General features: G+C 40.1%; 1 protein-coding gene across 2 annotated transcripts in view; it reads left to right on the forward strand.

The window, feature by feature from the left end:
- Positions 1-14,171, forward strand: part of PLPP4 (phospholipid phosphatase 4) — a 135,348-nt gene extending 121,177 nt beyond the window's left edge. For both annotated transcript variants that reach the window (XM_078391156.1, XM_020786526.3), the window contains exon 7: positions 8,639-14,171. In XM_078391156.1, the coding sequence (XP_078247282.1) occupies positions 8,639-8,838 (200 nt within the window). In that variant the 3' untranslated portion in view covers positions 8,839-14,171. The remainder of the gene's footprint in view (positions 1-8,638) is intronic.
- The last annotated feature ends 11,820 nt before the right edge of the window (positions 14,172-25,991 follow it).

Raw genomic sequence — 25,991 nt, forward strand, 5'->3', positions numbered from 1 at the left:
GAAAGAAAATTGAAACAAAATAAAAAACAAAAACCTCAGAAGGTTCTTATGGAGAGTCCAAGGAAGTCTGTTTCAAGATTTTAATTACTTATGGTTAACAGCCATCCGATAGGGATTTGAGAGTGTCATTAGATTCATCAGTCATCTGCTGTGGAGTAGGCTTTTTGTTGTTCTTGTTTTTGTTTCCTGAGCAGGTAAGAGATATATAATGTGTTTAGTTCCCCACAGTTTTACCATACATTTACCGTACAGGTGAGAAATCTGTTCTTCCAGAAGCTAGAATTATTCATGGAGTGAGAAGTATGCTGTGAGGCAGATAATTACAGCAATGTTTTATGTACAGAGAAATAGACTACCCCCCCAAAGGGACTGCTGTTGTGTCCATTACTGCTGTGTGTGCTCATCTTTGAAGTTTAAGGAGGTAAAACTGGAAAAACTCTGAGAGCCGTTTTTGGTGGTTGTTGGTTTTTTCTTTTGTTTGTGTTTGTGTTTGCTTGCTTGGAGGGGAAGCAAGGGACTTATGTTAGCAACATGCTTTTTTTCCTGCAGGTCACCTTAGCACTACCTGAAAAGACTGCATCCTTAATAGGCACACTAAATCATACAGTAAAACACAGCCACAGGTTTGGCTGCTCAGCCACTGTCTGTTATGCTGAGAGAAGACAAGCAATTGTGTTGAATTAGCTGTGGTGGCTTTGTGATAACAGCCTTAACTGCCCGGTGGGGAACAAACAAGGGCCATCAGCTTAGTGCATATGGGGCATAAGGTACTGTAAATGAAAAGCAATTGGGATTGCCTTGCACTGAGAAGCCATAGATAAACTATGACTAAATTAATACTGTGAGCTTCTCTGAGCTCTAATGGAAAAAATAAAGTATTTATTTTTTGCATAGATGCTGGTACCATTATGAATTCCAAGCATGTAGGTAATTCTTTTTAACAAGGTTGGGTGTTTTTTGTTTCGTTTTTCCATTACTGAAAAGAGTGAAGTTTATTTTACCAACAAGGTACACAGGAATAACTATGATGGATAGAAGCACCACTGACAGGACTGAATCTGGGAGAGCAGCCTCTTATTTGTATTCTTACCCTTTACAGGGTGAGTGGGTGGGATGCCTGAAAAGAAAACAACTTGGGTATGATTCCAAAAAGTTGAAAGTTATGAGCCTTTTTCTTTAAGGGAGATAATGGCTCTCAAGTTTGCCAGCTGCTTGGTGTATACTTCAAAAAGGAGGCCTCTGAATCTCCAGCAGGGTCTCAATTATTGTGGTCAAAAAGGAAAGTGACATAATGTGTGTGTGTTTGAAGTATAGGGTCATCCATGTGTCACTCTAGAGATTAAGGGCAGAGGGGGCGGGGAGGAAGAAAATAAAATAAACATTGCTTCCTTGTTAGTTCAAAGTTCTCCCAGATTTCAATTTTTGGAGTCTCTAATTCTTTCATACCTCAGATATGCAGACGATACTACTCTGATGGCAGAAAGTGAGGAGGAATTAAAGAACCTCTTAATGAGGGTGAAAGAGGAAACTCAACATTAAAAAAAAACTAAGATCATGGCCACTGGTCCCATCACCTCTTGGCAAATACAGTGGTACATCACTAGACGACGACCCCGCTAAACGACAAATCCGCATAACAATGACTTTTTGCGATCACTATAGTGATTCGCAAAACAATCATTCCAATGAGCGCTTTTCGTTTGCCGATGACTTGGTCCGTGCTTCTCAGACCATTTCTTCGCAAGGCGACGATGTCTACAGCTGATCGGAGGCTTCGCAAAATGGCTGCCTGTGTTTTCTGGACCCATGCTTTGCAGGACAGCCATTTTACAGCTGATTGGCACTTCGCAAAATGGCTGTTCTATGGGCGATCTTCGCAAAACGACGAGGTATTTTCCCCATTGGAACGCATTAAATGGGTTTCAATGCATTCCAATTGGGAAATGGTTTTCGCATGACGATGATTTAACGAAACAGCGATTTTAATGGAACAGATTATTATCGTCATGCGGGGCACCACTGTGGAAGGGGAAGATATGTAGGCAGTTACAGATTTTACTTTCTTGGGCTCCATGATCACTGCAGATGGTGACAGCAGCAACAAAATTAAAAGAGGCCTGCTTCTTGGGAGGAAAGTGATGACAAACCTTGACAGCATCTTAAAAAGCAGAGACCTGACCTTGCTGACAAAGGTCTGCATAGCCAAAGCTACGGTTTTTCCAGTAGCGATGTGTGGAAATGAGAACTGGACCATAAAGAAGGCTGACTGCCAAAGAATTGATGCTTTTGAATTGTGGTGCTGGAGGAAACTCTTGAGAGTTCCCTGGACTGCAAGGAAAACACACCTATCAACCCTGAGTGCTCACTGGAAGGACAGATCCTGAAGCTGAGGCTCCAAAACGTTGGCCATCTCATGAGAAGAGAAGACTCCTTGGAAAAGACCCTGATGTTGGGTAAGTGTGAAGGCAAGAGGAGAAGGGGATGACAGAGGACGAGATGGTTGGATATTGTCATCGAAGCTACCAGAATGAATTTGACCCAACTCCGGGAGGCAGTGGAAGACAGGAGGGCCTGGCGTGCTCTGGTCTATGGGGTCACGAAGAGTCGGACATGACTTAACGACTAAACAACAACAACAACAATTCTTTCAATTGATTCTATAATGAAATTTATTAATTTTTTAAAAGTTCTTATTTTTTAAAACCCAGAGGAAAAATTCACCTTTTCCTCTGAAAGTCCATCATAGGTTTGGTAGTAAAAAGGAAGGGAGGGTGTATTTGCATAGTGCATTAAAAGGCATCAGACTAGAAGCCAGATAAGCTTTCCTGTGGAGAAGCAGAGGTCACTGTAACTCAGAATGATGGGAATATGATTCTTTCATTTGCTCATGTTAGAAAAAATAGGAATCCCTCAGGCATGGATTTCTGAGTAGGAGCCCTACAGACTAGGGCTTTAGATTGTGTCTTGAATTCTCAGTGCAAATAGGAAGTGTTAACACCTTCTGGGTTTGGAACTCTGGCAATGCCCAATGTTCACAACCTCTGGAGGTGCGTCAACTGCACAGGTTGTACATTCAAAACATAGAAGAGATTCTAGGTAAGAAATTTTTCTTTGGAAGAACAGGCCTAATAATCCTTCTCTCCTGAGAACAGGCTGAGGTGTAATACTTATCAAGCACCCTGCAGGCATACATTATGAATCATGGAATAGCAATGAAAAACACATGGTGGGTTCTGATATTGTCATATTAAGAAAGATTGTGCTGGGTTTTTTCCCCCCCTGAGTAATAAAATAACTGCTACCATGAAGTTTTCCCAGATGTACTCATTTGTACAAGCAGAACACCAGTATAATTGTTAAGGGAAATATCTTAAGGTCTGAAGCTGTCAAGACAATTCGGAAGCAAGAGAACATTGATAACCACATAGCATTCCTCCAGTGTCCCAGAATGCTATGTCTTTTACATGCATGGGTCATCCAGGACATTTGACAAAGGGAAGATGTGAACATTGTCCTATGCATCATGCACATGCCTTCTGCTTCTGGATCATTAGTCTGCATTTTTCCTGTCAATAAAATGCAGAAGAAATCATGATGGGCATACTTTTATTGGTGCATCAGATATGGGATCATTTAGTAAAACCTCCCCCTGCCAAAGAGCAGCCAGAATATACTGCCCTGTCCTTGCTAAAATGCTGGAGCTCCTTCCATATTTCAAAAGACATATAAGAGTCTAATGTATTTCTTTAGTTGCATATTATCTGATCAATCGGCCTTTGGTGTGGAGAAAGAAAGTATAGTCCAGTTGGATTCACACTTTAATTTTCAGCTACTGTCAGCTCCTTTTCCCCCTCCCATAGGTCCTCTAACAATGGTCCCCAACCTTGGATCCCCAGATGTTCTTGGACTACAACTCCTTGAAAGCCGGTCCAGCTAATAGTGAAGGCTTCTGGGAGTTTTAGTCTTAATAACGTCTGGAGACTCAAGGTTGGAAACTACTGCTCTAACAGAACATAAGACCATAAACCTAAGAGGGAGATAAATCCAAGATTTGAGCTTGTTTGAATGTTTTATGCCTTTCAACCCGTTGGATCAAAATCTGACCATTCCCAATTCCCATTCCATACACTTGAGTCTTAACTCTAAAACAAAGGGTTGCATCCACACAGACTCATGCCAGTTTCTGAACAGCTTGTATTTGCACAGGGAGCCAGAGTGTTTAACCAATTTTAATGAAATTTTAAGGGCAAGCTAATGTTATGCTCAGCGTTTACCTTTAGAAGCCTAAGCTGAACCATTAGAAAATGTCAAGCAATTGGAATTGATTTTGGGTAACACCATGAATAGTGTGTGAAATGTGTTATGAAATAAAATGGGTTAGTCATGGAGTATTAAATAGCACATAGTTTCCCATATATCACTTGAAATTAAAAATACTTGAAATATTCAGAATAATTATAAATAAATGCATTCCTCTGGCTTTTTAAAAAGGTTTTAAAATAATAAAGATTTCCATTTAATTTGTTGGCCCCTACTTCAACCATGAGACTGTTTTTCCTCACGGCCTGTTGTAATCCAAGCTCTCCTTAGATATTTCTGCACAGCTCTTATGTTAAAGAATGGGTAGGCTTAAATATGCTGAACAAGATCATCATAACTGTTCACATGCTTAAAGATACACTCAAGTTTAATGACCTGTGCCATGATATTTAATGTGATAGAAGTTCAATATTGTCTAAAACAGTGGTTTCCAACCTTGGGCCTCCAGATGTTCTTGGACTTCATCTCCCAGAAATCCTGGCCAGCAGAGGTGGCAATGAAGGCTTCTGGGAGTTGCAGTCCAAGAACATCTGGAGGCCCAAGGTTGGGGACCACTGGTCTAAAACACATCTTATAACATATCTTCACATAACATCACAAAACATCTGCTTCACAAAGCTTTTTTTTAACTCACAGGAATGCAGTAAAATTCCTGATAGAAGAGCATGAAAATATACTCAGGGAAAAAAAATATAGGGCAGAGTAATGTTTGCTTTTTCTGTACATGACAGTCCAGTACATGCGTAGTTGTTTCCTGATGTTTGTACAAGGAGGTGTTCACTGCCCGGCTGCTGAAGTGAAAGCCTATTGCTGCAATCACCAAAATCTCTGGCTTGTGCAACTGTGAGCTAAAGCAGAACATGTAGAGCAGACACCGCCATGGATTAGCTATGCTGCTCATTTTGCAACAGGATACCACAGATAGTATTCATAGTATTCAGGTTCTACACATGCCTTTTGTTAAGTAAAAGGTAGCTGCACAATACACATTGCATGTAATATGTAACATATCTTGAGATGCTACTTCTGAGAAGTCATCGAGAATGGCAGTTTTACTTGTAAATTTTTGTTATTCCCTTCTGGTCGCAGCTGTCATTCAGGAATGGGCAGTTTTCACATGTCTGAGGTAGAGATGGGGGTATTTGTATTCATATATGAATACAAAAAAAAAACCCACTCATGCGTCTGGCAGCGATAGCAGCCCTGGTCAGCTTTCCAATCGCTCCCGGAGTGCTCTCTCTTTCCACTCATCTAGTCAACACCAGGCAGGGGGAGGGAGGATGAGTGTCCCTGCACGACTGCTGAGTGTCTAGATGAGCGGAAAGAGAGCGGCGCTCCGGGAGTGATTGGAAGGCTGGCTAAGGCTGCTGGTGGCAGCGGATGCATGAGTGGACAGTCCAGATCCAGGGGCCAGACCCTTGTTAAGTCCAGCTGTGCAAGCGTATTTGTATACGAATATGAATACCCCCATCTCTAGTCTGGGGCTGTGCATGCTCATGTCTTGTGGCCAAATCTACAATTTCATCATATTTTTATCCCCTCGTGAGCAGCTTTATTTTTCTTGCCAAAACTGGAAGTGACTAGAATGGCTTCTTGTTTTTTTTAAAAAAGATTCGGTATTGTGAATTTCGTTGTATGTGTATATACTTACAATGACAATAAATTATTATTATTATTAAAAAAAATTATTATTATTATTATTGTTGAACTGGTTTGCGTGATGTTGACGAGGGAAGGTGATAGAAAGAAAGGCCCTATCATGTTAGCAGACAGCTGCTGGTGCAGCAGTGGACATAAGCTGTTGATACAGTTATACATATTTTTCTAGCATGCTGAGATTACTATTTCATAATCGTATGGTAGTTGTCAGGGACAACCTGCAATGCATACAGAGTACCAGTGGATCTTCAGTATTTGCTTGTGTTAAATTTGTTTGATGTTCTTTGGAACACTATTTATTTTCTGGGTGAAGGAAGAGATTCCCCTGGTAGAGGATGGGGAAGTCATTCTAAATGCTAAATAGTCTGAATGCAAAATGTAAGTAGAGAGGAAAACAAGGCAATATTAGTTATTTAATGAAACAGCACTGTACAGGAGCTTTCGAAAGGCTGAGGAAAGAGATCATAAACATGGTATGTATTAAGCTTTGTATTTGATTTTCCTTGTAATTTTGTAAGGAAAGCTCCCTTGCAGTTTAAAAAAAGAACACACATAACACACAGAGGATATCTTAGACTAATGTTTTCATTTGTTATATTTAAGACAATGAAACCAAGCCATTAAAACTACTGATAAATAGCTGACGTTGTCCACGTGAGTGCAGAGATAACTGCAAGGGAATTTAATAAAAGTGGGAAAAATGAGTGCTGTTCAGAGAGAGGTTGTGTTTCACTGGTTATTGAATTAAACTTGTTTTGTTTTGTTTCTGTACAGTCATTGCTTGTTAGACTAAAGTGTCCCTTGTATCCAGCATCTTTGAGCTGCCACCTGTGTTCTGTGGGAGGGTGTTGCAAGAGTCATACCTTTTTTTTTTCTTTTTTTTTGCATCTCTGCCTTCAAGGTTGGAAAGAAAGTTCCACCCATGGAGGCAGGAACCCGACATTCCATTTCTCCTCCCGAATCACCATAGGAAACTCCAAGTCCATTTATTTTTTACAGTTTGGAAAGCGGAGGCTACCAAAGGGGGTCAGAGGGTAAAGCAGGAAAGTCTCGGTTTATGATGATTGGAGCATATTCATGGTTTCAGTGCAAGGGAATTTCTAAAAAACAAGAGTAACCCAAAATTGGCCTTAAGAGTTTGGGTGAGACAAACACTGCTCTCTTTTTTCTCAGCCTCATTGGCTCCTGTCCATCTGGCTTCAAAAGCACTAGAACTCTTTGAAGCATGATATGGAATTGTTATGTAAAGGTAGGCTACGACTTAAAAAATGTATGCTGCCTGTCTCCTAAAAAGGATCCAAGGTGGCTTGCAGTATTTAAAATAAGAAATATTAAAAGCTTTAAAAATTACAATACTTTTAAACTTAATGATGAACCACTGGGCCAAACTAAATGGCACACTAATGGGCCCCAAGGCATAATATGTGATGTTATTCAAGTCATTAGGCCATGCTTCTATGAGCTGAATAACTCAGTGGTTTAGGTATCTGGCTACGGAGCCAGAGGTTGGGTGTTGGATTCCCCCACTGTGCCTCCTGTGAGTAGAGCCAGTCTATGTAGCCATGGGCAAGCTGCACAGACCCAGGGTGCCCCCTGAAGAAGGAAATGGTACATCACTTCTGATTATTCTCTACCTGGAAAACCCTGAAAAGGATCTCCATAAGTCAGAATTGATTTGATGGCTCATAATTATTATCGTGCTTCTATGATTAGAAAGTAAACAGGAGCTTATTTTGCAGCTCTGATTGCTAAGGTATATATCTCTGGGGAAAGCCCACTGCTGGAGAGAAAACATGTTAATTGCAGGACATTTATTTGGAGGCCTATTTTAACCATAGCCCTATTCACCCATTACAACCTGGGACTGTGTTTGCCTTTGAGCATGATAGGGTTGGAGAGATGCAAGTACTGTATGTCCTTCCCACAGTGCTCCATGCCTCCTCAGATGGAAAGGTCTGAAGAGGTACCTGGAAGAATATCTGCCTGAGTGTGCTTACAGCGCTGGTGTGATTGGCAGGTTTGTTAAGGCAGGACTTCTGATCATGTGAACGCCACATGATTTTTTTGAATTACAACTCCCAGTATGGCCACCGGCTGCTGGGTTTTAGGAGTTGCTGGCAAATGCATGGGAGTGTGCACTGCAAAATATCTATTTTCCTCTAAGGGCATATAATCCTCGTCATCCTTTGAAAGTGATGAGGGATGGAGAGAGATGTTTTCTCTGAAGGCATATATGTTATAAACTGAGTCTGTGTTCCCTTCTCCCTTTTCAAGCTGTTTTATTGCTCCAAAGCAATGTCAGACACTACAATGGCAACAGAGTTACACTGCCTAATGCTGCTTACAGTGCTTCTGTCCCTGCATGCCACCACTGAATAAGCCTACCAGCTGCACTTTGAGAGATCCCATGGTAAATGCCCATGCTTGGTGCCCGGTAGGCTTATTCAGTGGTTGCATGCAGGAACAGAAGCACTGTAAGCAGCATTAGGCAGTGTAACTCTGTTGCCATTGTAGTGTCTGACATTGCTTTGGAGCAGCAATTTATAAAGAAAACTAGGAAAGATGTGCTTGTATATATTTTGCCAAAATGTTAACCCCAGCAAACAGTTGTTCTTGCTAATTTGTTTAAATGTCTCTTTCTGTTTTCCCCTCCTCCTAGATGCTTTTGTTGGAGGAGTCATTGGCCTCATATTTGCTTACATTTGCTACAGACAGCATTACCCTCCGCTGGGTAACTTGGCTTGTCACAAGCCGTATGTCAGCCTGCTAGTTCAGACATCACTGAAAAAAGAAGAGACCCCTACAGCAGATAATGCTACCAGCCTGCCACTGGAAGGGATAACGGAAGGTCCAGTATGACTAATACACATGCAGGACGAACTTTTAGCCCTTTCATACATTCCGCCAATTCAAAGTGGTCTTTCTGCATAATTAATGTCTTTTAACAGTTGTGATTCTGCGATAATCTCATTTTACATTTCCAGAACCTTCTCTTTATATTCATCCACCTTTGTCCTCTCTTCTTAGATTCTTCCCCATCCTATCCTCTTTCTCTGCATCATTTAAAACAAGGAAAATCACAGAATGTTGCCAGCAAGTGCGAACATTACATAAGAGACAAAACCAACAACTTCGAGATGGTTTTACTTATGACTTATCCTTGTTTATATAGCACTTTTACTTTTTGTATCTCATTCATACTTGCAACGGCCCCGACAAGTAGGTCATTATTATTCCCCATTTTATAGATGGGTGACCAAAGCTGGAAAAGGATGGATTACCCAAAGCCACCAATGAACCTGTGGCTGTAGAAGAGGATGGACTTGGCCCAGGACCAGTTCTGACTGCCATGGACCATAAGGGGGTGGTGAAGGCTTTCTACTAAGAAGCGATAAACATTCTGAGCTGAGTTAGACTTTTCTCAGCTCTCTCTCTCTCTCTCTCTGCAGACCTTCAACATGTATCAAAAAGGTTTATTTCTTTTGTATCACGTAACTTGGTATGCAATTACAACAACCTGCTGCCTATCTCCTGGTTGCCTAACACATGGCAATGTGAATTTTTTTTCTTTGTCCTGCCCATCAGGTTTGGCAGGGCTATTTTGAGATAGCTACAATGAAATAATAGTTTTAAATATACAAAAACCTGAGAACTGGAGAAGGCTAAGATTACAGCCGTATATCATTCCTGAAGAAGATCTTGACAGCATGGTCATGCAAAGCTGTGGAAGCTGTCAGCTGGCAATAATATACCTTGGAAAGGATCACTTGGACACTCTGTATTAACATGTTATTGTGTGTGTGCGTGCGTGTCTTCCTGGAGAGCACTGTAGTAATTTCCTTTCAAGCTAAACAACTGATTGCGAAACAGAACCTTGTGATCCTTTTAAAAGCAACAACATCTAGATTTGTGAACATGACAAAAGGCTGTTTTGTGTATGAATATGTGATCCACAGTCATATTTGTTTAATAGTTTCTCTTGCTGAAGCGTTGGCTGCCTCACTGTGGAAAGATTGTCTCCTTCCGTAAGTGCTTTCACATGGTAATTTTTTTCTTTCTGTTTCAAATTTTGTCTGTTGCATCCGCTGTCCTGAAGTTGAGCACCCCATTTGGAAGGCTGTTTCATGACTACTACCCATGCAAGCATGAAGGGACAATTGATAGCTCAGCTGCTAATAATTGTAGGCCTCACTCCATAACTTGTGGCTGAAAAGACCCCACGAAAAGCATGATGCCACAGATGAATTCCATCACTCTCAAGCATCCTTTGGCACATTATAATGCAAGATTGTAGAAAACATTGGAAGTCTGTCTCCTTGTAACAAGCAGAGAGCAGACAGAAATTTACTCTGGGTTCATGAACCTGCCATAGTATTTCACTGTCATGCACATTGCATTTATCAAGGAAGTTTGCAGCATGTTAACTAGTTTATAAATCCTTCTCTAGATCATGGATTTCTCTGCAAAATTTCCTGAAGTCATTGGTTCCTAACCAATGAAGTGATGCATAGGAAAGCATGTAGGAATTTTTTTTTCAGAGTTCTGAGTTACTTTTTAGACTACATGCTGGCTGGGAAATAATGGGATTTGTAGTGAAGGAAAGAAATTTATTCAAACTTAGTCCATTTCCCCACCTTGCCTTGGTTCATGCATCCTCACAGTACCACGTTCCCCTAGCTCCAACATATTTATTACAAAGTGTATTCAAACTGGTCCTGGGCATTGCCTTGTGCATCTTGTTCCCACAGCAGCCACAGATGTATGTCTAAAAGTCTCTTTTCACCTTTCCCGGGAAAGAGCCATCACAAGTAGCATACCCACATGAGCTATCTTTACTCTTCAGCCATCGCCTCCATTAGTTCTTTCAGCTAGTGTTCCACTGAAGTGAAATGATGTTGCTTTGATGACAAGGAGAGGAAAAATCCTGATAATTTCCTGGTTTGCTTTTTAAGAAATGTCCTGAAAAGAATATTATGAAAGCAGGTGTTTCATATAATAATGAGGCAATGGATTTTTTTTTTTACTTAATTGGTTGGCTAGCTAGACTAATGGAGGCAGCTTTGATCAGTACATTAGACCCTTGAATCTAAAGCATTACGATGCTTTAGATTCAAAGGGGTTGCTGCCATATACATGTGCCTCATAGCCTAGGGGTCACTTTTCTCTGCAATGCAGAAAGTTTTGCATTTTAGTAACTTTCCCCACCCCGCATGAATTACTGATTGGCAACAGGTCTTTGGGGAAAGGTTTTTGAGAAATCCTCTGAAAAATGAATCCATTACAAAAAAATAATGACACCTACCAGAGATGGGAAAAGGTACTTTTTTGGACCAGAGTCTGTGTATTCTGGGAGATCTAGCCCAAAAGAATTATTCTTCCCATCTCCAGCAGATACTCAGAAAAAGGATGTACTCACCTATGTACTGAAACATATACCAGAAATTGGAGATGCTTTCTATTGTAAACAACCTTGTAGAATGTAATAAGAAACAGACTTTGATATTTTTCAATATTTCATCAAAAAATATGTGGGGATGTCTACAACCATTGCATGTCTGACAAGAAGGGGGAAATATGAATTGATGCCACACCAGAAAAGTATCAGGATTTGCCTTTAATCAATAAATATGCAATGTCATCATAACCCTTTTCTATCTAATGAGGTTTAGAAGCAACTGCCTTGTATGATCAATACTTTCACATTCTGTAATTATGAGGAGTGATGTTTTCCTACTGGTCCTATATCTGTATTTTAAAGAAAATATTACAGAGTGAGTTCTGTTGGAGAGGTGCTCTAATTCTGTGGGGTTGTATTAACTATGTATTATTATGTGCATGTACTTTTTGAATTGTGTTGCTGGATGAGACTCTTGAGAGTCCCCTGGACTGCAAGGAGATCAAACCTATCAATTCTGAGTGCTCACTGGAAGGACAGATCCTGAAACTGAGGTTCCAATACTTTGGCCACCTCATGAGAAGAGAAGACTCCCTGGAAAAGGCCCTGATGTTGGGAAAGTGTGAAGGCAAGAGGTGAAGGGGACAACAGAGGATGAGATGGATGGACAGTGTTATTGAAGCTGCCAACATAAATTTGATCAAACTTCGGGTGGCAGTGGAAGACAGGAGGGCCTGGCGTGCTCTGGTCCATGGGGTCACGAAGAGTTGGATATGACTTAATGACTAAACAACAACAAATTATGTGCATGAAATGAACTGCTGAAAATCCAGGTGTGTAATTTATGCTAAGTAAAAGTAAAGGGACAATTATAGGATTGTTCTGAGTTTTAATTTGTCTTGGCTACCTTTGGAGACATCCAAAGCCTTTGTTATGGATATCTACCCTTAGGAACAAGACAATAACACTTTCCTGGAGATTTTTAACTGCCTCTGCCTTCTGCTATCCTGATAAATTGAATTGAACATGGATGAGATTGCTACCCAATGGTGTGCCTTTCCTTATTTCACTCCAACTTTTTTTTTGGAGGGGCGGGTTTACCATATTCTATCATTCCTACTATGTACACCCTACACAAGTTAGCATTTTTGGGATTAACCCTGAAAATGATTCCATTGGTACATGTCAGTATTTTACAAGGGCTTATTGAGGCAAATCTGAGAGTTGTGATGCGCCAATGTATAGTGATGAATTTGAAAGGATGGTTTAATTCCATTTTCAGAGTGCCCATCATTTCCCAGCTCACAGGAACAAACTCTGTGTGGTTCCACTTCAAAAGCAAGAAGGCAGCTTTCTAATAACAAGCCACTTGTTCCACACTTCACTATGCAGAATACAGTGGTGCCTCACTTTATGATTGCCCCACATTACGACGAATCCATTTTACGATGATCTTTTTGCGATCGCAAAACGATGGTCTAAATGGGGGAATTTCGCTTTGCGATGATCGGTTCCCTGCTTCGGGAACCGAATCTTCGCAAAATGGCATTTTTCTAACAGCAGATTGGCGGTTTCAAAATGGCCGCCGGGTAATTAAAATGACTCCCTGCTGTCTTTAGGGACTGATTTCTCACTATACAGGCAGAGAAAACGGCCGCCGTACGGAGCATCTTCACTGGACGGTGAGTTTTTACCCCATTGGAATGCATTTAATAGGTTTCAATGCGTTTCAGTGGGTTTTTTAATTTCGCTTTACGATGTTTTTGCTTAACGGTGATTTTCCTGGAACGGATTATCATTGCTAAGCAAGGCACCACTGTAGTTGACTTTCGCCATGCCACCTCAAGGTATTCTCTGTGGCTTGCACTGCCATTGACAAAATGTTGGGGCAGGAGGAGGGATGTATCACTATGCAGTGCAGTATCCACAGTATTAATCTTAATTTAGCCACCACTCTGCTGAAATTTTGACAGTGGGTTGAATTACATAACAATTTTAAGATAGGATCTGTCATTATGAATGGCCATCAGTTCCTTATAAAAAATCTTTCTTCCTTGACAAAAGCTGCTACCCTTGTTTTCTAGTCACAGGCTGAAGCTAGAATGTTTCTTACTGCTGTATCAGTACATGTTGTGCTGTGTAATTCTGCAATGGGAATATATGAGTTTTGTTCCAAAATTTTGTATTAATTTGTTATGTCTTGGAAGAAGGCAGAGCTTGGTACAGTAAGCTACCAAACCCTAAACATCTCACCTTTTTTCCTCTGGATATAATTTGAAGACTTGTAAACCATTTAATGATTCCTAAATAACAGTAAGGTGAATAATCCAGTTGCTACTCCCAACTAGAGTAGACCCACTGAATCAATAACATTTACATACATATTAATTTACCAAGATTCCATTGATTCAAAGGATCTTCTCTAGCTGAGATTCTGAATCTTCTAGAATGTGGTATTATTCATTCTGATAAAAATGAGTCTATTGCTAAACAAAGGGTTGGAAGAAATTTCTGTAATACAGTAAAAGAAAAAAGTGCTTTTAATAGAGGTGATTACACTGAAACTCATAAAGTAAACCATGCAGAAGTGTTTATTTTCATATAATGAAATTTTACAGAGGAAGTAATGATGTAAAACCTCCAGAATAATGAAGAGGAACTGCAATTCCAGATCTTTGTTGACAAAGAAAAGGCGTCTTTGTAGATCAGTGTCTTTTTAATTTTGTGCTCTTAATGTAAAGGACATGTAAATGCTGTAATGCACCAATAAAAATGAACATGAATGTCAAATTTTGTACATCACTGTACTGTAATGATTATTTTATTTGCATACAGTTTGGGTTTCTAAGGAAATCCTCTTGCTTTGGGTGCTGACTGACCAACAGTTGTCACCAAACCAACATAAAAATAATTTGTTACTGCTCAAAAAGAGAAAACGTCTCTGTAAAATTTGTCTGATTTAATAGAGGTGGTACAATTTGATCACAACTGTACATGAATGCTTTTTAAATTCTCTATCCCTATTTGTGGCCAAATAAACTTTCACCAGATATCTCCAACTGTTTCTCAGAGATGAGAAACATTAGTACTGTTGTAAGATAAAGGTTCCCCTTGACAATTTTTGTCCAGTCGTGTTCGACTCTAGGGGGTGGTGCTCATCCCTGTTTCCAAGCCATAGAGCCAGCGTTTGTCTGAAGACAATCTTCCGTGGTCACATGGAACGCTGTTACCTTCCCACCGAGGTGGTCCCTATTTATCTACTTGCATTTGCATGCTTTTGAACCGCTAGGTTGGCGGGAGCTGGGACAAGCGACGGGAGCTCACTCCGTTGTGTGGATTTGATCTTACGACTGCTGGTCTTCTGACCTTGCAGCACAGGCTTCTGTGGTTTAGCCCACAGCGCCACCACGTCCCTCTTAGTACTGTTGTAGCAAAGGTTTTTTTTTTCTCCTCAAAGACTGGGGTTGAGGTTGCATTGTTTTTGGAAGGTAGTAGCAACAGCAGCTGTGGTCTAGCCAGCAATTTGTTTTATTCATAGTGCTCTTTGCCTAGTGTCACACAGTACAAGGTAGGCAACCACCAAAAACAGCAGAAAAAATGGGGCTGGGAAGCTGCAGAACAGTCTCCCTTTTTTCGTGGAAAGTAAGAAAAAAAAGAAACATCTGAGAATTTTGCTTAGAAAAAAAGACTTCTGATAAGTTGAATTTTCATTTGTCAGGGTCCTGGACCTTCTCTTAAGTTTCCTATAGTATTACATGAAGGAGGGAGTCACTTAGATACATACTGTCTCTGTCGTAGATGCTTATAGTTCACTTCCTTCAGTGTAAGCTGGTATTCATATATAAGGGAGGGCAGTTTTATATCCATTTCCAAAAAGAAAGTGGACTTGGTCATGTATTATAATTTGCTCTCAAATTTACCCAAAGGTTTACTCAATTTACCCAAGAAGGAAAGTTCCATTTTTTTCTGCCTCTTCCTCAGGGCTCTTCAACATTCCTTCAGGTTATGTTTTTGAATGCAACTGTAACATTGAAAGGTAGTCAAGGAGCAATATTTGTGTTCTTTTTTTCTTCCTATGGCACATTATTTCATGATGCAGCAACTTTTCTGGCTCCCCAGTCTTCCTGTTTTGAAACACCCCTGTTGGAAGAATTTCCCTATGATATTTTTCCTTGGGAGTTGTATGAGGAAAATAAGACAGACATCCATTCCATAGCCACCTCATAAATTAGTGAAGCACACAAATCCTGGATCCTGCCCATGAGAAATCTGAAATTCTTCCTCCTTTGAAATTCTTTTTGAAAGCAATTTCTCTCCCTCTTTTTTTAATCTAATAAAATTAGAAAGGATGAAATTCTCATGGGAGAAAATTTCTGCACGGAATTAAATCTGAATGCTTCTAGCAGCCTATATTGAGAGTCTGATCAAGCTGAGGAATGGACACTCAGGTGGCTCTGGATTTTGGGTAAAGGTAAAGGTTTCCCTTGACATTTAGTCCAGTTGTGTCTGACTCTAGGGGGTGGTGCTCATCCCAGTTTCCAAGCCATAGAGCCAGTGTTTGTCTGAAGACAGTTTCGGAGGTCACGTGGCCAGCACGACTAGACACGGAACACTGTTACCTTCCCACTGAGGTGGTGCCTATTTATCTACTCGCATTTTTACATGCTTTCACATTGCTAGGTTGGCAGAAGCTGGGACAAGTGACAGGAGCTCACTCCGTTGCATGGATTCAGTCTTACGACTGCTAGTCTTCTGACCTTGCAGCACAGAGGCTTCTGCGGTTTAACCCACAGCGCCACCACATCCCCTCTCTGGATTTTTGTTCTAAACAAAAAGAAAGTCAATAGGGTGGTTGTTGTGGGGGTTTTTTTTTGGGGGGGGCTCTTTGGCCATGTTCTGAAGCTTGTTCTTCCTAACGTTTCGCCAGTCCCTGTGGCCGGCATCTTCAGAGGACAGGAGCCGGAACTCTGTGCTCTGGTGAAGTCAATAGGCCTTAATAGGCTTTAACCCATTTTTCACATACCTTCCTTATCAGCAGTTATATTTATGCTCAGAGTTTCTGTGTCCACAGCAGTGAAAGATGAGTTAGGAATCCATTCACTGTCCCCTCAGTTTTGTAACAGTAAAATACAAACTTCAGAATAACAAAATATGAACTTTTTCTTAATAGGTAGATGGAAGGAACATTTATTGGTTTTAACTTTGTGGAAGCAGCTTACTATTATTTTTGAATAAAAAATAATAAATAAATACTCACTGATTAATTTTACTAAAAAAACATTATTGCTAGTTTTAGCTTGGTTTGATCTACCAGACATATATGAAAATTTATTTCTTTGGCAAAACTATTATTATAGTCATATACAACAGAATGGAACAGTGGAACCATCGTTTTTGTCACTGACACACATTCTCAAAGTAGCCATTTTACAGGTTCCACACATCCCTTGTGAGTTTACGTGGCTGTGTGGGGATTTGAATTCAGGTCTCCTGAGTCCTAGGCCATGACTCTATCCACTACACCACACTGGGTGTCACAAAATACAAGTAGAGGTTGAAATAGAGCTTGCTAAAAGTCACACGATGAGCTTCCCATGATCCAGTTTTTATGGGTGGTGGTGGGAGATATCTCCTTTATTTCTGCTTGCCACTACTTACCTAGAAGCTGCCACCAAGTAAATAGGAAAGATGGCAATATTTGGGTGAGTGGAGGAAATAAAATGTCAGAGATCTAATTGAAATCTAGTGGGGGGGGACCATTATATGCAAGGTTCCCTCTAAGGTGTGTGCCTGCAGGTGCATGGAACTCCTCTCCCCCTCCGCACATCATTCCCCCTCCTCTGAGCACCCATAGCAATTGTTTTCAGCCCCTTTGGTTCCAGTTGCAACAAAATCCTGTGGGGTCAGAGTCACACACACAAAGGGCAGAGCCCAGCACAGCAGGGCTGAAAATTAGAGAGAATGTTGCTTGAATGGTATCTTGGTTTAGCCGGATTATTCTCCACCTTATTGAAGTCTTAATCTTTTCATGTAGTTTTCACTCAGCAATGACGTTAAATGACTCTTAACAATCACCATTAAGAGCTGTATTCGTCTGCTTACTAAGACCCATCACAAACACTGTTCAGGCCTTCAGAGTGCTGAGACTTTTGCCCATGCTATTAGATCTGTTACTTGAGGCATGTGAAGAAGTGAGCTGAAATCTACAAAAGATTATACAAGTTAAGTTTATCCATCTTTAATGTGCCACAAGACCTTTTTTTTTCTTCTTGCAACACATTAATGTGCTTTTGCTACTAGAGATGTGCTGTGGTTTCAGAATTTATTTAGATTTTGAAGCAAAGTGGGAGGGATTTGCCTTTTTCCAGATGATCCTAATTGCCGTGGGGGAGCCTGAAGTGGTATTTGAACAGAAGCACTAAATATTGCAGGTTGAAAAACTGTGAACTTTTAAAAAGACCTTGTAAAATGAAACTAATACTGTAATACAACTAGGAAGCCCAAGACGGAAGGAAATTGACAGCTCAAGTACCAACAAAAACACCATGCTCTCTTGAAAATCCCAGCCATGGAGCCCCTGGAGAGATACCTTCTGCCCATGTGATCAGTGACTGTTTTGGGAAGACAGTATGTTCAGAATAGACAGATTTGCATCACTTTCCTCCTCAGGAGATGGGAAGAAGTGGTGGTGATTTGGGAGGTTGCTATTCATTCACAAGGTTGCCATAAATTGGAAGTGACTGGACAGCACATAACAACGTTAGGAATAATTGGAGGATATTTTCTTCTTTTCAGACTGTAGATCTCAGTGGCTACGTGTGTGAAATTTATGCCACTGTTCAGGATCTGAGTGGGTAGATTATTGTAGCATGAGAAAATGGGATTTAAAAGCTATCCAAAGTGCATGGTGAAGTAGTGGTGGAGGAAAGGAAAGAAGGAACATGGCAAATGCTTTGTTTGTTTAAGCAGTAGTTGGTGGCAGTGAGTTTTACCTGTCATCCTAGGTCAGAGCCCCTTATTTCCCGCCGCCCCCCACAAACACTTTTCATGTGCTTTTTCCTATATTCATATACAAATGCTTCTAAAATATTTGGAAACATATCTAAGTGGACAAACTACAAATCAGCTTGAAGCAAACGGACAAATAATTTGGACTGAATTGAAATAAATGGTACCCCTCTGGGACCCTAAGGACAGCGATACAATTACTCATTTGGCTTCCCTCAGAAATCCTTTGTTTTGTCCAAGCTTTCAGGATTTATTTTATTTTATGCCATTCTGAAAGCCAGATACAAAGCTTGCATTATGGCTACTGAATTCCATGGATGTGCCACTGACAAAATTAGCATATAATAAACAAAGAAAAATATGTATTCGCGAAGGCTTTCACGGCCGGGATCTAATGATTGTTGCGGGTTTTTCGGCCTCTTTGGCCGTGTTCTGAAAGTTGTTCTTCCTAACGTTTTGCCAGTCTCTGTGGCCGGCATCTTCAGAGGAGTGCACTCTGTGCTCTGGTGACCAGAGCACAGAGTGCTGTCCTCTGAAGATGCCGGCCACAGAGACTGGTGAAATGTTAGGAGGGAGAACAACCTTCAGAACACGGCCAAAGAGGCCGAAAAAACCCACAACAACCAAAGGAGAATATATTCATAGTTTGTAGAAAATGTAGGTAGTGTCCTACAGCTGATTTGGCACTGTATGTATTAAAGAACGATTTTACTGTCGGTTCTGTTTAACCTGTGGTCAAAGGAGAGGTCTTGCATATATCTTGAACTTAAATTTGCAAGATAAAATTGCCTTAAGAATTATGCAATTCTTACTTTAGCACTCTCTCCTATGAAGATGGATGTCTAAAAATAAGAGTCTAGCTGTTTCTTGAAACAGCTGCTTGTAGAGGAGAAATGAAGAAGATCAAATGGAATAATACGAGAGACAGACAGAAAAAAGCTACAACCCAGAAGTCCCCATGAGAAGGAGAATAAAGATGAGAAAAGTCTAAGGGGCTGTAAAAGCACTGGCAGCAGATTCCAGAACATTTCCTGTACCAGCTGGAGTCATTGCCAGAGGGGGAGTACAGACCTCCAGAGGAAAGATACCAGAAGAATGAGTAAAAAAAAATAGGAGTATAAAGTTGAGCTCTGTGACCTACTTAATAGTCAATTATAAATGTAAGTATGATGTTGGGGTCTTGAATAACACTGGGAAAATGTTAAGATGACTTGGAGAAGAAAGAAAAATCAATGTTTTGATTTATTAATTCATTATTTGAATGTATAAAATGGAGCAGGCTTTTACAGCGCATTCCAAAGGACATTTACATAGGGGGTTAGTTTCTGCTAAGTGTATCAAAGACTATTAACTTTCCTCATCAATTTGGCCAAGCCTGGCTACAATTTCCTCTGCTTTCACAGGTAAGAGAGAAAAAGACTCTAGTAGCAGATATCATTCCAAGACAAACAGTAGCCCTAAATTGTCCCGTGGTCAAAGGAGAGTCCCATATAGAGTTTGAATTTAACTCTCAGAGACAAACTTGCATTTTATCTGAAATAGTCCTACATTGCCTATTGTCCCCTGAACACACACACATGCACACACTGCTGCCAACTGCATTTTCTTTAGGGGTGTGTGCTCAGTTCTGATAAATCACAGATTCCAGACCAAATGTGCCTGATTTCGACCATGTTGTATGAGGGTAAGATTCAAGCAGAATATCCAGGTTTGGAATGAAACTAAGCAAATTTATTTAACTCCAAAAAGCACAAAACAAACAGAAAGGAGGATGAATGGCTTCACCCTTGCCTCACGTCTTTTGAAAGGACAAGAAAGTTCAAATCTGCACAAACCTTGTGCTCTGAAATTTAGCAAGAGTGCTTGCCTCTATAGAGTGTACCATACTTCCAAACTGTGTACATCGGTGCAAACACAAACACTATAGCCATTTTTGATTCCCAGTGTAATGGGAGGCTTACAAATCAACATGGATCCAGAATACAAACTGAAAGAGACCACTCTGGGGTACATTCTACAGCCTTGAGCTGGCCTCCAGATCAGATCTTGGGACCTGGGCACAGCCCAAATTCTCATACTGAATTTGCTGTCTAGTTTGGCCCCCAACTCAATTTTTTTTCTACCATAGGATAATGCTCCCATAAAAAGACACTGTCCCTTATTTTGTACTAGTTAGAAATACAGACTAGAGGTGGGCTGCATTGGATACACAAACCCCAGACCCATCTGTAGGTACACTGCCACTATCATGCCCTGGCAGCTTTCTTGTAGCTATTTTGGATCTTAAACAGGTTGGTAAATTATACTCTTGAAAAGTTGAGAGGTCATTTGGTGGGGTCCTTTAAGTTTGGAGAAGGAGAAAAATGGGGATCTTGGGCCCTTAGAATTAGTCTGCACTAGAGCAAGACATCAGCAAGCCGGAAAAAAGGGAGAGTTTACAGAAGAGAAGGAGAAAAGGGTGCCATCAAAAGAGTGTCATCAAGAGCAGCCCAGTAAGGACTGTGCATGTACAGAATTCTGACCATTAGCAGAGTCAGGGATGACTAGAAATTTGAGGTGGAGGACAAATGGTATAGTTCATGGAAAACAGCAGTGACTAAGAAATTTCTGCCCCTCCCTTCTACTTGAAAACAAATAAATTGAAACCTTACTTTGACTGGGTAATATGCAGTTCAGAAACTTCTTCCATAGGCCTTTCTTCCATGCTACAAAGTGTTCCAGAGGAAGATAGAAGAGCTAAAGGTGGCTGGAGATACATTTCTTCCACTTCATCTCCAAGGTGAATAATATCCCTACAAAGATCACTTGTCAGGGGTATAATGGAACTATAGTGGCATTCAACATGGGCAAGATGATCTGTCAAGATGAGCCACTTTCTTTTTCCACACAGTAGGTATCACAATGACCTATGAAGCCTTATATTGTGGATACAACTTACTTCTCCTTGGACAAGGAAGGATAACGAAAGAGGAACAGTTTGGAGAAGAAATATGTCTGTGAACATCTGTTACTACTTCTGTAAATCTTCCTACTTGAGAAAACATTTGTGTGTTGGAGAAATTAGCATCAAGCATGGGTTATTTCGTTCCCAAAGGCTTTTGCTGGGGATATAATCCAAACATAAATATTTCTCTCTACAGATGTTCCAGTACTGCCTTGGTTTTCTCTCCATTTTGTTTCAAAAAGTTACCATATGTTCAGTTATAATGATGTTTTATGTAGCTTGGATATAATATTAACTGAAACTGTACGCACGACACTAAATTCAAGATTCCCAAATGCAAAGGTACAAATAGTTCATCCATGTCAGTCAAATCACCACTAAAACAATCCATTATTTGCCACTTTAGAGCAAGGTTAAGGAAAGCTTGGCTCTCCACACGTTCATGAAATCCTGTTTCCATCATTCCTCAACCCTGCCCAGGAAGCAGCTACCTAAGTTTAATGAGACCGGATGCGCAATAACATCTGAATAGGCATAGGCTCCTCCAAGAAGATGTTCTTGATAACATTCTATTCCTTTTTTGACGAGGGGCTGTCAGATCCTGATTTGGACAACTTAACTCTCCCCCCCCCACACTCCAAGGAGCCCTATAAGATTTACAGACCTCCCAGGTAAAGAAAACATATATGATTCATCATAGCTGACATTATCCCAGTGAAGGGCTAATAGCAGAATAAACCAAATAATGAATCACAAGCTGTTTGTAAACTCATCTGGGTATCTCATTGTAAGTGTCTTCATTGTTGCAAGAATTCCAGGCCATTCCAGAATTTGTTAATTCTGTGTATATAAGTTCTATTTCTTTACAGAATTTCTAGGTTCCGTGCTTAAAAGTAGCAAATCCAAAAGTCTATAATTAAACACAGTCTTACAGTTATGAAGTTATATGCTTAATTCCAAAAGTATTACAAACATAGACTTAAAATTCTTAAAATTCCACAAAAACTGAAGCTTTGAAAAAAAAACTTAAGTCAGAAAATACATCTTTGCAACTTGTGAAAAAATTACTGAAACTTAGGTTACAGGCATAATTCAAGCCATGTATGAATCAAAATACAATTAAAACACAGGAGTTCATAGCCTATAATGGTAGAGAATACATCTCTATAACACTTTTTTTAAAAAAAATTAAAGAACATTAGAATTTGTATAATAAGTTCTCATCCTTTTAGAGATGTTCTCCTTAAACATGATAGAAATATATGGTTTTGTACATTCGGTGTGTCTTAAACCAAGCATTATGACACTGAACTTTGGCTTTCCTGTGGGTAAGCGATGCCAGCTTCTCCAGACAGCTGTAGGTCGACTCAGCTGCAGTATGACCCAGCTGCTAGCCAAGATAGCTCCTAGTCAGGAAAATGCCTCCACTTGGCATGACTTCCTTAAAACCATATTTGAGTTGTATAATACATTTTGAATGCCAACTTCCTGCATTTTGGATTTAAAATGTCCCACTCATAAATACTACAGGATACTATATGAGTTCATACTCCTCATCGTTACCACAATGAATTAAGGAATTATTAATTAATGGTATGAGGCTAAAGCCTTAAAAACAAATGACACATTTTTTTCTTTTCTGCTTTCTTACTAGGAAACCAATTACAGTGGTGCCTTGCTTAACAAGTGCACCGTTTAACGACGAATCCGCATAGCAACACGTTTTTTGCAATCGCTAATGTGATCGCATTGTGATGTTTTAATAGGCAAAATATCGCATTGCGATAATCGGTAAGTGTTTCGCTTACTGATCTTCACATTGCGATGTTTTGGGAACAGCTGATTGGTGGTTCCAAAATGGCCGCCGGGTGCAGAAAATGGCTGCCCGTAGCGTTTTCGCACCCTGCCCTTGCTTACCGGGTGGCGAAAATGGCGGCCGGATGGAGGATTCCCCGCATAGCGGTGAGTTTTTCCCCAATAGGAACGCATAAAACGGAGTTTAATGCATTCCTAGGTTCCCCCCCCACATAGCGACGAATCCGGATAGCGACGTTAATCCTGGAATGGATTAACATCGCTATGCAGGGCACCACTGTACTTAAAATAACATTCATCCTTTTCGTCTTTTACATTGTTTTGTGAAAGTTTCTTATGTACATTATATGGTTATTCTTATTGGTTTAGCACAGATTTCCACATCTATTTTGTGTCATTTCTTTGTTAATCGACATTTTAAGCAAATGTAAGTCAAGAAGCGAAATAAACAGCACTCTTTTTTTTCTTTGTTATTGTCTACATACCATAAGCATCATTGTTTTCTTTCACAAAACTCAATGAACTTGTATTCTTGAAGGCTTTCACGGCTGGGATCTGATGGTTTTTGTGGCTTTTTTGGGCTCTTTGGCCATGTTCTGAAGGTTGTTTTTCCTAATGTTTCGCCAGTACGCCAGGGTGTATTGTTGTGATAAGGAGAGATTATCTGTCACTGTGATTGATGGTTGTCATTAGCTATATAGCTAAGTAATTTAAATTCATTACCTCTCAGATCTAAATGTGTCACAAACAATCTATCATCCCCTGGGATCTTAGTTAAATTTCCACTATGCTGCCAAATTATAGATCCCATATTTTTGTTTTCTAATTTCTTACAGCAGCAGGGCAGCCCTAGGCTATAATGTCTCCTTCCTGTGTTGCTTTTTTCTCCTTCTGAAGGACCATGTCAGCCAGTTCCTCCCTCAATTTTTGGTACTGATTCTGAGTGTCCATTCGCTTAACCTCCTTCTTTTCTTGTCCCTCACTATTTCCTCTGTCCAAGAATAGTCCTTTGTTTATCACTGCTTGCATCAAAAATCCAGTATCTTTGTCATCAAACTGTACCATATTTTCCCCTGCATTTTTCAAAGTCCACCATAATTTATTTCTCAATTTCCTTGCCTCCTGTAGCTCCTTTTCCTCTATTTTATTATAGGGTGGAGGCTGTTCTATTGGAGAGGCAGTTGGCTGTACACCTCCTCTATTATTCCAAGTTCCTCTACCTTTCCCTCTTTGTAGCATATATGCGAAAGAATTTGAATAGGTTGCCTTTTTAATGTTCTTTGTTTATCCTGTCTGAGTTGGAATATACATAATTTGTCTTTTAAAAAAAACATTTTATTGAATTAATACACTACAAAACACACAGCATACATCATCAAAACACCACCAACAAAAAACCCTCCTACTAAACTAAACCCTCGCCCCTTTGGAGTCAGAGACTCCAGCTTTATTTGACTCTCTGTTCTCTCTAGCTGGGTTCCCAGTATGAACTGAATACATATGTAATGAAATTAACCCTAAACTCCTGTCCTCCTCTGGTCCCAAGAATATATTAGTTTCCAACTTTGTTTTACATAGTCTCTTGGTTGTTCCCGCAGTGCTTCTGAAAGTGTGTCCAGTTCTGCTATGTTATTTCCTGGAGAGTGGCCTTTAACTCTTTCCAGTCCATAATAAATAATAGTCCTCTGATCCACAGAGCACGTTGCCATTCATGTTGTAACATGTCTAATGGCATTCTCAGCACCTCTCTACCTTTGAGATAACCTGCCAGTTCTTCTAAGGTTTCTCAAGTCCTGGCATTATCTTCTTTGTCATTTATTAAGCCTGCTAAGTACATTCCTCCACATATTTTTAATGTAGAGAACTGGATCTTCCCCTGGTTTCTGTAACCACTTAATCAGTTCTCTTTTCACACTTACCTCCCCCATTTTCTAAGACTCCTTCTCTTAAGACTGCAACAATGCCAAATCTGTGAATTAATTATTGTTATCAATTGCTTCCCATAGTTCAACTTCAAATTTTACAGGACTATCTCCTGTAGACTCTAACTGACCTTTGATATCTCTAATTTCCTGACCAGTTAATTGTTCCATGGTAACATGCTTCTTTAATGTTCTACCTGATTTATCTAACATAAGTGCAGTTTTCCGATAGGCTTTTACATCCCCTTTAGATGAAAAAGAGTTACCCTGACATATACAGACATGTCCTCTGACGCTGGCTGGAATCTTCCTCCTTCAACACCATGCGATTTTAATTCCTTCTACAAACAAACAAACAAACAAAAGTATTCTACCTTTGTAGGACCCGCTCCTAGCATTGGAAACTACCCATTTATACAGTACTTTCAAACTGTACAGACAAAACTACCAATAACACTGCATATAGCAAAAGATTTTTCTGATCTATATTTTTCCACAATTTCTCAACAGGCCCCACCCTTTTCCAAGAGCTACCTCCTTTTTCTTGTCCCTTCTTCCCAAAAAGCGCACAAACAAAAAACTTTTTCAACAGGCCCCACCCTTTTCCAAGAGCTACCTGCTTTTATTGTCCCCTCTTCCCAAAAACCACACAAATACAAAACTTTTAAAAGTGTTCACTAATGATTTCCTGATATATTTTATTCTTAGTACTAAGCAATGCTCAATAGTCAATATTTTCATTAGGCATAAAATAGGAGTGAGTGAGCAAGGAGAACAGATAGTAAAAAAGAAGAGAGAGGAAGAATTTTAAGCTTGGGAGAAAACTTGAGGGCGAAAAGCATGTTCTTTGTGAATTGATTTATTCTCAAGTGTTAGTTTTCCACAGACTCAAAGGAAAAAAACACACACACAATAACTGAGTCCCTTT

Source organism: Pogona vitticeps, chromosome 3 (assembly GCF_051106095.1).
Source record: "Pogona vitticeps strain Pit_001003342236 chromosome 3, PviZW2.1, whole genome shotgun sequence".
Taxonomy (NCBI): domain Eukaryota; kingdom Metazoa; phylum Chordata; class Lepidosauria; order Squamata; family Agamidae; genus Pogona; species Pogona vitticeps.